The sequence below is a fragment of the Accipiter gentilis genome, chromosome 31 (assembly GCF_929443795.1).
Source record: "Accipiter gentilis chromosome 31, bAccGen1.1, whole genome shotgun sequence".
Taxonomy (NCBI): Eukaryota; Metazoa; Chordata; class Aves; order Accipitriformes; family Accipitridae; genus Astur; species Astur gentilis.
In genome coordinates this window covers 12,222,950-12,237,487 of record NC_064910.1, presented here as the reverse complement: position 1 = coordinate 12,237,487, position 14,538 = coordinate 12,222,950, and the positions used below count along the sequence as shown (strand labels likewise).

The window sequence follows — 14,538 nt, the reverse complement described above, 5'->3', positions numbered from 1 at the left end:
GCTTGGGTGCAAAACACATACCTGAAGTAACAATACTGCTAAGTGTTAGACTAGATTGAACTGGGCACCGAGCAGTTACTGGGCAACTTTAGGTACTTGGAGTTTTAAGAAGTTTTGATTGGGTTCAGCTGGCTGACTGAAAGAGGACTTCTTCCACATTCCCTCTGCATTTTGGAAAGTAAGCATTTGCAAGTAGCATCAAAAGCACTTTCAGGCTTTTCTTCCTGAAGCTGCTGTGAAAAGAGGAAATAATACAAGCACTATAAACACCTTTGTTACTTTATGTTACTGCACTTTTAGGACATTGTATGAAACCAGTGCTGGATAGGTGCGTTAAGCTCACTGATTATCAAAGCCTTACAGCCGAACATCCTTCTGACAATTATCTTCTCTGGCCTCCGAAATTGCCCTAAACATCAGGGGAGCTTATGGAATTTAATAATTTCAGGGTGGGATATGAAACCTGCTCTCGGCACCTTCTCTGGAGAAAACAACCCTATCAAGCACAGTCTTTTTTTGTACCAACTAACAGTATCTGTTGGATTCTTCCAGTATGACTCCAACACTTTTTGGTGACTGCCACTGCTTTAACTGCTTCCACTCTTGGCAATTACACTGCATTCATAGCTTGATGACTTCCTGAAAGTAGCATTATAAACTAGCATCTCCCCAATTACTTACACAGTACATCATCAAGACCCCCACTCAACATATCAATCCCAGTGGAAATACACAGTAGAAATATACTGCAGAGATACTAGTAAGAATCTAATCCTGAGCTCAAAGACACTGGTGCTGTCAGCCATTAGTTAAACTTCTCACAGAACTGCAGACAGAATACACTTTTTAAAAAAAGTGATGTTACCATGGACAGTGTGTCACTATTTAAGAGCAGGCTAAGCAGAATTGCATGCATTTAGAAACAGGCATCCCACCAGCCTTATCAAATACTTGCAACCAGCATTGGACTGGATTTTGGCTAAATCATTACTAAAGATGAACTCATCTTCAGGTAGATAGGCTTTTAACATTTTAACAAAGATAGCAGAAAAATGAACTCTCCACAGAAAGCAACTGCTCCAAATTCAAGAGAGTGGTGGTGTTGAGGTGATTAGATAAATGAGCCTAGCTCTCAGCCCCCAGGACAGTGGTGAAACTCACAAGAGAAGTCACAAAAACTTGAGAAGTAACATAATTAATTGGAGATCTTTGAAAACATGAATTGCCAGGAATACAAAAAGAATGTCTACCTTTTCCTTCCACAGCTAGTTACTACAAAGATTTCAGCAGCATGGTCTAGTAAGAAACAAACCCCACATAGATTCACTGAAAGCAACGCAGACAAACTCAGCCAGCCACAGATCCAGCTGAGCTGCAGTACAAATGTGCTCCTCAGGCACTTCAGGAAAGGGATGCCCTTTGATTTGATGCATCAGTGTGAGGAAAATGGCATCTGAAGGCTGTAGATAAAGAGCATGCATCCCGCTGAATTAACAGTTGACACAGCTGTATGTAACAGGACCATCAAGAAGAGTGGCTGAGCTTCATTATTCAAATGTGTTGAGTGATTTTTTCCAACAAATGGGTTCTCATACAACACTTCTGCAGATTTTAATACACTGACATACGAAAACAGCAACTTCAGTTCACTGGAAACAGTTTTCTTTTTAATTTTACCATAAAAAGGCAAAATAAACTCTTTCACTGTAATGTTATAGCTTTTAATATTCCTGAGCTGCATTTTAGAAGCAAAAGTATTCTTAAATGGATTTAACAAGAGACACTGCAGCCTTACGTTCCAACACCACAAGTAAAAATAATTTAGCAAGAAGGCCCCTTTTTCAAAAGACAATGGCTAGCTCTGTATGTACCTGAAAAAACGCTTCAAGTGGCTCTACGCCACCTGAAGTAATTACAAAGCCAAATATGTCAACAAAATAACAGAACAACTCCTCAATCATTCTACCACTGCTTCTTACTTCCTACGTCAGTGTGCCTCTCTTACATGGAAAGTAGTATTATGCAAACAGCATTACAAGTCAGAATAATTTGGGCCACAAAGTTTGGCACCATACAGACATTTGAAGGAATCATAGCAGTTTAAAAGATATCCTGCATATCTTTATAGTCAGTTTTAAGAACTATATGAAAGCCCTGCTATCCATCTCAATCAGCAAAAACTCTACTTTGTTAAGTGTGATTTCATTGAATGCACCAGAAAGCTTTTTAAATCAAATCTGTATGTAATAGCTTGTCATGTCTGGAGTTCCTATAACTGGCACCCATGTACTTCTCAAGCCAAATTTGGTGATACAGAGATAAAAACTAAATCGACTAAAATTAAGGTTTAGAAAACTGAAAATCAAGAAAACAGGTTGGCTTTTAGCACTGTAGGAACTCGAGCACAAGCACAGGTGGGTTATACCTACATTGTGGTAGAAACCTAGAAAGAGACAAGCACGAAGGAACATCAAAAAAATCAGGCAGCTATTTTCTTGATTTCGGGGACTAGATGCAAGTTAAGCATTGGTTGAAACAAACATGTTTTCTATAGCAGTCACACCGATGAGGTCTCCTTTACAACTTTCTGGCCCTTTTGTCCAACCACAGCCTTTCCAAGGAGCCAAGGCCTCCACTACCCACTCCAAGTACTCCTTTGCTTACTCAGTGATCTCCTCCGGTGCCTTCGTCTCCTGCTCGCACTTCTGCGACTATGACTTCTTTCTCTTCTGTCTCGTTTACGTTCACTACTGCGAGTTCTTCTGTAACGTGAGCGTCTGGGGCTTACACTTCTTCGACGAGGACTATGGCTTCGTCGAGGACTGTAACTTCTGCTAGAGTGTCTATAATATCTCCTTTCTTTCCTGCGCTTTTCATCCTGATAACTCGCATCTCTTCTATGTCTGCTCCTCTCCCGTTTACCCTTACTCTCATCAGTGTTTATGCTGCTACATGAACGGCTCTTTCTTCTCCTTGGCTCTGTGCTACGTTTGCCCTGCTCACAGTGTGAGTCCTTTCTACAGGTATTCTGGTCGTAGCTGGAGAGGCTCTTCTGCTGCTGGTTATCGGTAGGAACACATGAGAGTACCCCTGAATTTCTTTTCTCAGAACACCTCTCGGAGTTTGTCGTATGAAGTTTCTGACCTTCTTTGACATGAACTTTGTCATGAATGTTACCATTCAAGTACTTGCATTGAGTGTTTATGTTCTCAGTGGATGCTACTTCTCTTTGAGAGCCGGGAGCCAGTTTGCCTGTAACAGCCTGTCCCGAGGTAGAAGTGATGCAGCTGGATGACACGGTGTGTGGAACACCACTAGGGGTTTTCGGCACATCAGACTGAGATGCTTCAGTTTCTTCTTTGTTTTGATTAACTGCATCCATTTTCTTACTCAGAAGATTGTTCAGTAGTTTCTCCCGCAGTTCCTTTTCTTTTCTCTGCAACCCTAGTGCTCTCTCTTTTTCCTCTTCCACACGTTTGAGTTCAGCCTCCTGGAGCCTTCGTCTCTCCTCTAGCTGCTGAAGACGAATCTTTTCTTCATTATGTTCTTGCTCCAAAAGCTTTACTGTCTGAAAGATAGTCAAAGGGAACGTAAGAGTAAACAAAAAACATTTACAGACCTGCTCATGCTTCCAAGCTATACCATAACACAAAAGCAAGAAAATAAACTCTAACAAACAGAAGTTAACGATCCCAAAATAAAACAGTTGTTTTCCACTTAAAGAGAAAAAAATCAAAACCAAACAAAAAAAACCACTAACACACAACTGTTGTAAGGGGAAACGTTAATATTAGTCCACAAACTCTTCTGAGTGTTAATTTTTCCTAACTGTTTCACAAGGCAAAACCAAAGTTTGGTCTTTATGGCTCCTAAATATGATAAGCATTAACACACAAGCTAGAACACATGAAATTTGAAGTATTAAAATACATTTATCAGGGTAATCACTTGAAGGTTTCAGTCAAATTTAAAACATTAATTTCTCTTTGTGGTTCATAGATGACTTTACAATGAGTCCATAAAAAAAAGGGCAAATAAACACACACATATTATGTAGAAACTGATTCTCACTTTGTCAACCACTGTAGAAACTCATGATGCTGAAAAAGAAAGTTCAAACTTCTTTTTTTTATTCTGACCCAAACAGCTTAGTGTACACATCAAAATTCTGGGAGTGAAAGAAACACACTGCTCTGTTTTATCAGACAACCCTTCTATTGCACAGCTGCAAAGTTACAAAGCCTGCAAGAAGTATTTCTCCCTTCTCCTAGCATGTAACTGACTACATAAAACTGTATGAGTTCACTCCTGAGGTACACTGGCATCAAGGAAAAAACAAAACAAAAGCTACGCTTTGCCACAGTTTTTCATTTCTACAGAGAATACTTAACATAAATTACATTACACCCTAACATGACTTTATCCAAGTCTTAAGCAAATGACATCCTGTTCTAGTGAAAAATAACAATACTGTTAGAGAGACAGGCTCTAACATTCAAAACCTTAGCTGACAGTACCTTTCCTAAACAAAAATAATTCTGCACATTTTCAAACATCAAATAATGAAAGCCCATTCTCTGAAACTGCAAAGTATAGTTAATGGAACTGCTGAAAGCCAAATGGGAAACAGCATCAAAACTGGAATTAGAAATTAGGAGTCTTGCACCTTATCCTCTGTATTTAGTTCACTTTATCATGCTTATATGTTCTTTCACTGGCCTTCAAGAGCAAGCCTACCAATTAGTTAGGTAAAAAATGCTATTCAGGACTACAGGTTTGGGTTCACTCTTCCATATATCTACATGTGCATATTTTATCAAGGCAGAAATACTGTTTCATTGCACTTTTTAGAATTTTTGGTCTAAGGAATAGAATCTGGAGAGGTATTAAATCTGTTGTTTAATGAACAATGCTCCCCACCCCCTCTCAAGTCAGTAAAAGGCTTTGTTCTTCTGGGCTCTTCATTAGCTTCTGAAATAAATATTAAGGTTACCTTTGCCCTGCTTAGCAGTTCTGCAATTAGTCTAATGGACTGAAGATTTCTCTGAGCTAACAGGAGCTTCCTTTCTTCTAACTTTATCTTCTCTTGCAGTTTCTTCTGTTCTTCAGCTTGAAGCTTTTCAAGTTGCTTTTTGTTTCGTCGAACTTCACGATCTTTCTGCTTCTGTTCTCTCTTGCGCAACTTTTCTTCTCTTTTTCTCTCTCTCTCATATTCTTCAAGCTCTCTTTGCTTCCTAAAACAGAGATTAATATTTTTACCTTATCTAGGGCAGTTACAATTTTAGACTCCTGCCCTATGCCAAAATATGTTTTGTATTTTGAGTAAATTTTTTTCTAAATAAGTCTTGGTGATTACTAAAAAAACAGAAGTAGAAAACAGTGAACATTTTAACCGTTACTTGTGATAGCAAACAATCATCTGGGGCTGGTGGTTTTTATTTCAGTCATTAGGACAAAATGGTAGCTTATGTAAAAGGCTAAGGGTTTCCAAGATCAGGTGTCTAATGGCACAATTTTTAGGAAATTAAGTATTTTGCAGATTTAGTATTCTGAAGAGAACATAAGCATTAGTGATAATCTAAATAACCTTACAGTTTCAGAAACTGTTTAATATCTAAACATTAAGCAATGAGAATTTATACACATCAAGGCAAATGGACACCATACAACCTCGGAAACAATTTGCTTCATTTGTGTTTATATTCTGAAGAGCTGTCTTATGATATTTGCACCCCTGTACATTTTCTTAAAATGTCACTGTTAAGATATACTTGTATCCCACACCTTTCCTGGAAAAATACTGATGTTAAGAACAAATGAGCTTTATAATACCAAAGTCACTTAGTAGTACAATTAGTGCGGTATTTTCTATTCTCCATTTACAATACACATTTTTCCATCAGAATGACTACACACCATGTAAGTTCCCAGCTCTTGAAATCACAGTTCAAGGAAAAAAAAAAGGCGGGGGGGGGGGGGGGGAAGGGGGTGGTCAGGGAGCAAAATACTCTTCTCCAAGTCTCATAATCCCTGAACCTCATTTCCATAAAAGGACCACAATATTTTCACTGTTTTAAGTGCTTCACTTTAGCTACAGGAGTAGAACTTTGAAAGGAAACTTGTGTTCAGTTACTTTCTATCTATGGATGCTGATATGAAGGAGCAACTACTGTTTTGTTATGTCTGATTGTTAAAAAATATAACTAAGAAGTGATAAATACCTTTCTTCCTCTTTTTGTTTTTCCTCTGCTTCCTTCTCTTTACGTTTTTGTTCTTCTCTCTGTTTTTCAAGCTCCTGAAGCTTTTGCCTTTCAAGCTGACGTTTCTTAATTGATGCATCACTGAGGTGTTTTGTTGAGTCAAAAGAAACCTTTACAGGATACAATTGAAAACAGTTTTAAGTAGACACAAATAAAAAAAAAAAAAATCCCCTACAACCTACATAATCCCCAACAATTTTAATGTAGCACAAAGGTATCCAAACTGCAGTGTAAGTACAATAAAAATTATAAAACCTTTTTCAAAACAAAGTGAACCTCTCTATGTGCCCAGAGCAAGCATCAGAGTGCTATAACCAGTTAACTAGAAACGAAATGCCTGCACACTAGCACAATCAGGCACCAGTTTACGCTTTTGTGTGTGTCTGACATCCAAAAGTAAACCCTAGTATGGTTTAGGCCCTGGCTGTCCAGTGTCTTCAACCTGTCAGAACAGGAACATAAAGAACTCCTTCAACTCACATACGCTATTAAAGACTGTACAGCACTAGGTAGAAATGGGCCTACCTAAAGACCTCCCTTTCTGTCTAAAACCATGATTGTTAAGTTCAGCAGAAGAAACAGTTCTACAATATTAGCACCTGGTTTAAGCAAGTGCCTCCCCACCAACACCAAGATTCCCAAATTGAGATATACTGGGCTGAAGCTCCAAGTTTGAGACTGGGAACAGAAGAGAAAAGGAAGTTACACACACGTGAGCAATGAGACCGGGGAAAACACTCAGCTTCCAGGACATATGAGCACACCTTGGCCATATCCAGCTGCACACCAGGAACAAGGCAGCAGCAGACATCACATCACAGCAGATGGTGTCCTCATCTCCCACTCTAGATACAACCTGTGTGCAGGCAGGCAAGGGTCTGTAATACATTCCTGCAGGCCCATCCTCATGAGCCATGGGGCAGAGAACAAGGTGCACATACTCTGCAGTTTAATTCACCCAGGCTCTATGTAAAATGATGTTTCACTAACAGGTTAAAAGGACAGACAGGTAGAAACAGACAAGGCATTGTGACCTTGTATGAAAGAGATCTGTCCTGACAGCACAGTCACAAACGCAGTCCTCTCTCTTCCTATCAATCCCCAAGGCAGCTGCCAGGAAGGCATGATACCTCTTGCACAGCCAAACTAAATTTGGGAACCCTGATCCCCACATGTAAGTGACAGTTTAAAATTTCACATCCCCTTGAAAACCTTGAGGGTCAAGGTACAAACAGTTTCTATGCTCCAGCTGACAAACTTTGATAACAGGATAAAAGATTACAGTTTTTACTTATACTGACTAAACTACAACTTGAAAAAACATTTGCATGTTCCCATGTTACACAAATGAATACTCAAGCTTTTTTCCTGAACTACACTTTCTGATTTGATGAATTGAGCATACTGAAATACATCCGCAAACATTTCACTCCATCAATATGTAAATGCACAGACCACCTCCAAACACACCAGAGCAAGTTTTCTTCAGGCCATGCTTGCATGGATACTACATATGAACAGACTGACAACTTTTCTCCTGTCATACCTGTATTTTCTAAGACAATGACATTACATAAAAAAAGATCTGGAAAACTCAGTATACAAATATTATGAATTAAGCATCCTGCATTCAGAGGAAACTGTGCTACAGATTAACATTATCGTTTAAATTTTTGTGGGGCCTTCCTGTATGTGAAGTACACTAATGATTAACTCTGTATTACCCAGGCCATACAGGCCACATGCTATCAAACTTCACAGTTCTGACACTTGTCTGGTAGATGTCATTATCAATGCGAGGACCAAATACAGAGGCTGTGAAATTCTCCCCCAAAATTTCTATTTGTAGTGAACACAAGAAAGAACAATGCACTTTAAAGTCAGCCTTCTGGTGAAATATGTCTGAATTAGAATTTTAAGTGAAATTACAAGATTTATAAATACATATTACTTTCTGAACTATTTAGCAGGCCACGTTTGTATACTTGGTCCTTCCATCAAGCAGTTCTCATTTCTAGAACTGTCTTGTTAAAAAAAAAAACCAACAAAACCCCACTCACTTTGTTCACATAGTCTAACAACACATTTTTCTTCCATCATTTTCCTTTAAAAATTCTATTACGGCTGTTCCATAAAAGTACATTAGTGCTGTTAATGTCACCTGTTGTCATCACAAGAGTATAGAGATGTAGGTTTTAAGCACTAGGGAAATAACATTTAGTTGTACTTGGGCTTTCACATGGGTTCCCATAAAAAAAGCCTGCAGTTTCTCACCTTTATGTTGCAAGCCACTGCTTTGCCATCATCGCCTTTATACATCAGCTTCATCCCTCGCAGGGCGTTCATGGCCTTGATGAAACCTGCGTACTCTCGATATTGAACGTAAGCTTCAAAATTTAAATGGCCTCCAAAACTGAAAGTGTGAAAATTTCTGCCAGTCATTTCTTCTCTGTAAGGGTCCAGCATGGGTATGTCCACATTACGTATTTCTCCAAATTTCTTGAACACTTTTATAAGGACTTCTTCACTTGGCTTTTCCGAGCCAGACTCCTTTGCTGCAAACCACTTACAAGGTAAGCCCTCTAAGTGAATAGTATCTGGCCTTTCACCTGGCAAAGTTTCATTCATATCTTTTGCATCACGGAAAAACGAGTCCCAGTCATGTCTGGTGGGAAAGTCAATCTTATATTCCGCAGCACGGACTTTCAAAATGTCAGAGAAGCCACTCAGCTTTATTGTTTTGCCATCAAGGCATGCCAGAAAAGATTTAACCAAACTTTTGTTTTCAACCTCTCCTTCAAACCGGATGAAATCCATTGTGCTTTTAGAAATCCGCAGAGTGGAAAACTGATGAGTTTGCACCATCCCTTTCAATCTTTCCATCACCTCCCAGTTCGAAATGGATTTTCCCGGTTGTTTCAGCTGAGGAAGTGCCACACTGATGGTCATTTTTGTAATGGGTTTAAGGTATAACCCACAGGGAGCACAGAGCTCTACAGCTTCTGATGTATCATGAACTATTGTTGCAGCAGCCATAACACAGAAAAAGCATAGGATAAAAAAAATAAAAGATGCAAGTTTAAGTTGCAGGCCAACAGTAGTCAAATAAAATAGCCCTTATCCGTAAATAATTGAATTCTTTGGCCATTTAACCATTCCCAAGTTAAAACAATGTCTCTTAATACAAGAGTCAATTAGAGAGTTAAAACCGAGTAGTACAAACATCTTAAATTACTTTATAACCACTACAGCCTATAAATAATTAAACCTCAGTAAGGCCTCAGAAAAAAACCCAAGCAGCTGATGACAATCTTAGGAATACATGAAGTTGGTATGTGATGGCTCAGAAAGCAGCTACCCTTTCTCAGGAAGGAAGGGACTGGCACAGCGATGAAACACAGCTTTGAAGTCTACTTAACAACCAGTAAACCCCAGTAGGCTAGCGCCGAGGCAGATCCCACGCTCTCCAGCAGAAAGACCTGGAAGGTGCCTGCAACGAGACAAAACCGTCCCTTTTATTTAACAGCCCGAAGCTTCTCCCCCCCCACCTCCCCCGCCCTCCCTCCCTCCGAACGGCGCGGAACAGCCTCAGCAGCACAAGGCGGGGGAGCGCCGTGAGCCACACCGGAGCCGGCAGCCGTCCCCGACGGGAGGAGCTCGGGCGGCGGGGCGATACCCCGCGAAGAGGCCTCCCGACCGAGCCGGGCCGGGCCGGGTTACCCGCACCCTCCGCCTCCGCCTCACCTCCGCCTTCCCCGGCCGCCAGAGCCCAGCGGCGCCCCGCCGGCCTCCCCCTCAGCCCCAGAAGGATCCTGCCGGCGCCCTCCTCACCGGCAGCCGGCGGGGGGGGGAGGTCGGTCCCACAGGCAACAACCGCCGGCCCCGCGTCCGCCGCCCCCGGCCCGCACCGGACCCTGCCCCTCCGCGCGCCGCCGGGGCCGCTTCCGCTTCCGCCTGGCGCAACGCTCCCCGGCCGGCAAGGAGGCGGGCGGGCGGGCGCGCTCTCTATGGTTGGCGTCTCTATGGCCACAGTGCGACAGCGACGCCTAGCGGCGGGGCGGGAGAGGGGCGGCTTAACAGCAAAATGGCGGCGGGCGGTGTGTGGAACGCGGGGCCTTGTTTTCTGCCTTCTCGCAAAGACGTGCCCGGTGTAGCGTGGTTAGCTACGTACCAACAGGTGTGTTTCCCAGCAAGGTAGTTTTCACCGTTTCCTTTTAACGGGCCGGGGCATGGAAGCCCAGCCTGTCGAGGGTAGAACAGCGCTGGCATGTCTGAGGTCACCAACGACCACGGAAGATCGCCTCCAGCCTGCTGCTGACCACTCATTTCCAATGGTGTCTGCCTTTTTTGAAAACAACCCCAAACTCTGTAATTGTGAGAGAATGGCAGGAATCAACAAGACACAATTTAGTTGCATAAACAGTATGCCACATGGCCTACAGGAAACCTGACTGGGCTGTCAGCTGGAGGTTCTGCTGGAGACCCTGCAGCATCCCAAACGGCTGTACGCATGTGAGTTGGACAACTGAATTGAGCCCTTGGTGTTGTGATAAATGAATTTAGTCTCAAACAGGATTCCAATCAAAGTTTACAATTAAATGAATAAAGGCAAGAAAACAGCGCTCAGTACACCGGGAGCCTCTGCTTTACCAAGACCCGCACAGTGAAAAACAAAACAGCTTCTTTTATAATTTAACATTTGTTACATATTCATACTAGGCGTGTCCTTCCAAAAGACTCCCCACCTCCTGGTTGTGTGGGTGCAGTAGTTATCCTAGAAACTTAATCTGACCAGGCTCCCCACTGTTCGGGCCAGACAGCAGACATCCTGTGTAACAGCCGACACCTTGCACAGCACCAGCTTCGGTCACCAGAACCCAAACAAGTTCACAACAGACACCTCCCCCTCAACAAATGCATACAACGAATGGTCGATCAAGACCCTAAGTACTGCAATCTCTGAGGCCAAACACACATCCAAATGCCTCAGTTCTCCCCCAGGATCTCTTGTTTAACACTGTGCAGTTAACAACAAAACTGGTTTTGGGCTGGCAAAAAGAACTATATACATATCATCTGTCTCCTCCCGGTCTGCGGTTATACGAGGACCAACAAAATGGTTAAAGATTACATATACAGTGAGGGTCACATTTTATTATGCAGCCCTAGCATTGTTTATATTGACATGAATCAGCTGAACACATTTCACAGTGTCATCATAGGGCTGTGGGGTCTGGGTCCCACCTGGCTTTCAGCTGCTGCTTCAGGAGTGGGTGAGTCTTCTTAAATCCCAGGTTGAAACTACTGCACCTTAGCCGACACCTCCAATACCCTAGAGCATCTCGACAGACTTTAAGTCCCTATGCCAGGAAGCTGAATCCCGTTTCTAGTTTACAAGTAACTGTCTGCATGCAGACACATGAATTCAGAGGTCTGAGTCTTTAACTGGATGATATTGATGCTCTCAATATCCAGGAGTTGTTTAATCAACTGGCATCTAAATGGGAAAAGATTTCCCTTTCTTCTCCCCATATGCATGGGGAAAAGAAACATAAATATGGAAAGTATTGATGTGTCTTTACATAATTGTTCACCAGTAAATATTTAAAGCATACATAAGCACATCTCTTGAATATGCTCTCATCCTGCAGTGCTCCTCAGTTTACAGCAGTGAAAAAAACGTGTTTAAGTTGCAGTGGTGGGCACAGGAAGCAGTTGTCCATTTTGTTCGCTTGTTCGCTTTTTATGTCTGCTTTAGTCACTGTACAGATGAGGAAAACTATTTAATAGGCCAGCAGATCCTCAAGTACAGGTCTTAAATGATCTTACACTGTTTTGCAGATAACACATCAGAGCTTCTCACTGTAGCTTTACCATCGGCAGATTCCTCGTGGGTTCAATGCAAGTGAAGGATGCAGAAGCCGCCACATATGCACAGGAGAAGGCCTGTCTCTGTTCCCTGCACCACCACCTTCCAGACGTGTGGTCCCACATTCTCAGAGATCCCCAGTTTCAGCACTGGGACTGTAGTTGCGTGCCCTCGCCTACCTCTCTCAATTTCCTGTTGCTCATCCCTAGCCCATGAGCTGTTCCTGCTGCTGCTGCCTACCTCCTGCCCTCATCCAGTGACTCACCCGCTACAGCATCTTCCTGCCCCTGCTCCAGCGTTTAAAAACAGGCACCAGGTCCCACCTTGGATAAACTCCCACCACTTGAGAAACTGAGACTGCAGTAAACTTCAGCGGCAGGCTGGTGGCAACTACCCTGTGGAAATGATGACTTTGAAGCATCAATGAAAACTCCCAGCGCAGGAGGTCACCATCAATCCAGCAGCTGCAGCGAGGCCATAGCTGTTGTGCAGAGGTGCTATTTCACATCACAGATGCTGGTAACTGCTGGTCCTGCTCTGTTTCTTTTATGGTTTAGTTAAGTACTAGTGTAAAGGCAGAACTGGGAACTGCTGCTACCATACAACAGTTTGAAATAGTGCATGCTTGATAGTCTGAGAGCCCCTGCATAGTATGCCACACCTTCTCCTGCAAACTTGCACTTGGGAGCACACAAAGCAGATCTAGTTACATTCCAGAGAGTTTCAGTAGCAGCACAGTGAGACACTGCATATGGCAAAAATTTTGAATCCTGTGCATAATGACAGCCCCACTCCTTAAGACTGTGCCAGAAATAAATATTCTGGTTTTTTTGAACTAAAAGAGTAAATCAATACTCTGAAAAGTTACAAAATGCCAGAACTGAGGTTACCCATGCCATGACATCAGCCACAATCATGACAGCTTTCATAAACTATTTTTCTGATAAAAGAACTGTTACAAGCATTACATTTAATAATATTGTAAAACATACAGGCAAGAAGTAGTGATAACCTACATAACTTTTAAAAGCTGTAATCAAGCTTCAATACTGCAGTGTGGCAAGGGTAAACAGTGCCTCTGCTCAAATGCAGTCCTCTGTGTTGGGCAGATGTGTCATTTTTATTACTATTTTTTCACTGTCCTGAGATACCTAAATGAGTAAATGAAATGTCTCCCTTTGGGTTTTAGAGTCTGACGTCAAGGTCAGTAAAGCAAGGATATCACACCTACCAGGAAGAGGAAGGATGAACAGGCATAGTAAACATCAGTAAGGGACAGTATCCAAGTGCCACAGTGTATGTAAATCTGGTTTTTACTGTAAGACATTGTCTTTCCCCAACTCTGACAAATACATTGCGCTACTGACCTTAAAAAAAATCTAGCACGTGAAAAAGCTTGTACCTGTTTTCTGACTTCAACAGATAGTCTAGTAGAAGATACCACTTCTGCCTATAAGCTTTCTCATCTGTACCTTCAGTAGTTACAACACTGAATCCCACAAAAATTCACTAGAGGGAGCGCTTGTTATCTACATATATATAATAGATCTATTCATAACCACAATTAAAATAGGTATAAACAGCAGATATTAGGTTTTGTATTCATGCCAGAATACAGACCATTCTTTCTTTCTTGAAAGAGGATATAATTCTCCTAACTACGCATGGTCTTACCTGTGTACTTCTTCTGCTTTTCCTGAAATGCACCATTTTCTTGACCTTAATGGTCATTTGTGGTAACGCATGCAAGATGTTACATGGGTGTTTACATAAAATAAAGCAACCCAGTATAATTCCATTTCCTTTCCTTCCATCTTCCTTCCTCTCCAAAACATATCAATGAAGAAGAAAACCTCTTCTTAGTTTAAAACTTAGCTGTATCTGTTGGAGAATGGTTCATCTCCCATGCTCATCTAAATCTTTTCTACTCTATAATATCCAGAAATACTCCTAATACATATCTTTTAAGAAAGAGTTAGTGTATGTGGCGCCCTGTGGTTACTTTCAATGTGATTTCTGTTTTCCCTTGTCACTGAACAGGGGACATCTCTTTATTGTCTCACACTGAGGGAAAACAAAATGATTCACTGTGCAGTTGAGCAGTTTACGAATGGTATTTGGAGGTGGAGGCCGCAGCACAGAAGAATCTCTTGGATGAAGAGATTGCATAACTGTTGAAGAGCCATTACAATGTTGTTTTCAGACTCTAAATAGCCTCTCCCCACAAAGCAAAATTAATCCCTGAAGTGGTTTTTTAATCTAACTGAATGCTGTGTGTCAGTGAAGTGTGTGAGTGTGACGGAATGTCTACCTTGGAAAGAATACATAACATTAGAAGTAATAGGTGTGCTAATATGGGGCAATTTCAATTAACTGGAATTAATCATCACTTCTGTGGCTGGTTCTCCA

General features: G+C 41.8%; 1 protein-coding gene across 6 annotated transcripts; it reads right to left on the bottom strand.

Annotated features, from left to right (window-relative positions):
• Positions 1-195: 195 nt before the first annotated feature.
• Positions 196-10,189, bottom strand: AKAP17A (A-kinase anchoring protein 17A). 6 transcript variants are annotated; one of them, XM_049834609.1, is made up of 6 exons: positions 10,005-10,189; positions 9,619-9,750; positions 8,535-9,277; positions 6,222-6,370; positions 4,994-5,234; positions 264-3,568 (listed from the first exon to the last, which is right to left on the bottom strand). In XM_049834609.1, the coding sequence occupies exons 3-6, from the start codon at positions 9,207-9,209 to the stop codon at positions 2,636-2,638; spliced, it is 1,998 nt and encodes a 665-aa protein (XP_049690566.1). In that variant the 5' UTR covers positions 9,210-9,277; positions 9,619-9,750; positions 10,005-10,189; the 3' UTR covers positions 264-2,635. The 6 variants fall into 6 exon arrangements, with proteins under 6 accessions (XP_049690564.1, XP_049690565.1, XP_049690566.1 ...); XM_049834607.1 differs by lacking the exon at positions 10,005-10,189 and adding an exon at positions 196-233 and having other exon boundaries at positions 2,665-3,568; positions 8,535-9,733; XM_049834608.1 differs by lacking the exon at positions 10,005-10,189 and adding an exon at positions 196-230 and having other exon boundaries at positions 2,665-3,568; positions 8,535-9,733.
• Between the last annotated feature and the right edge of the window lie 4,349 nt (positions 10,190-14,538).

Excerpts from the sequence above, each read along its gene's own strand:
- AKAP17A (XM_049834604.1), bottom strand. The coding sequence starts at position 9,296 with ATGGCTGCTGCAACAATAGTTCATGATACATCAGAAGCTGTAGAGCTC. Across the intron at positions 5,235-6,221 it reads AAACAAAAAGAGGAAGAAAG|GAAGCAAAGAGAGCTTGAAG; the intron begins GTATTTATCACT and ends TCTCTGTTTTAG. Across the intron at positions 3,569-4,993 it reads AACTGCTAAGCAGGGCAAAG|ACAGTAAAGCTTTTGGAGCA; the intron begins GTAACCTTAATA and ends ACTATCTTTCAG.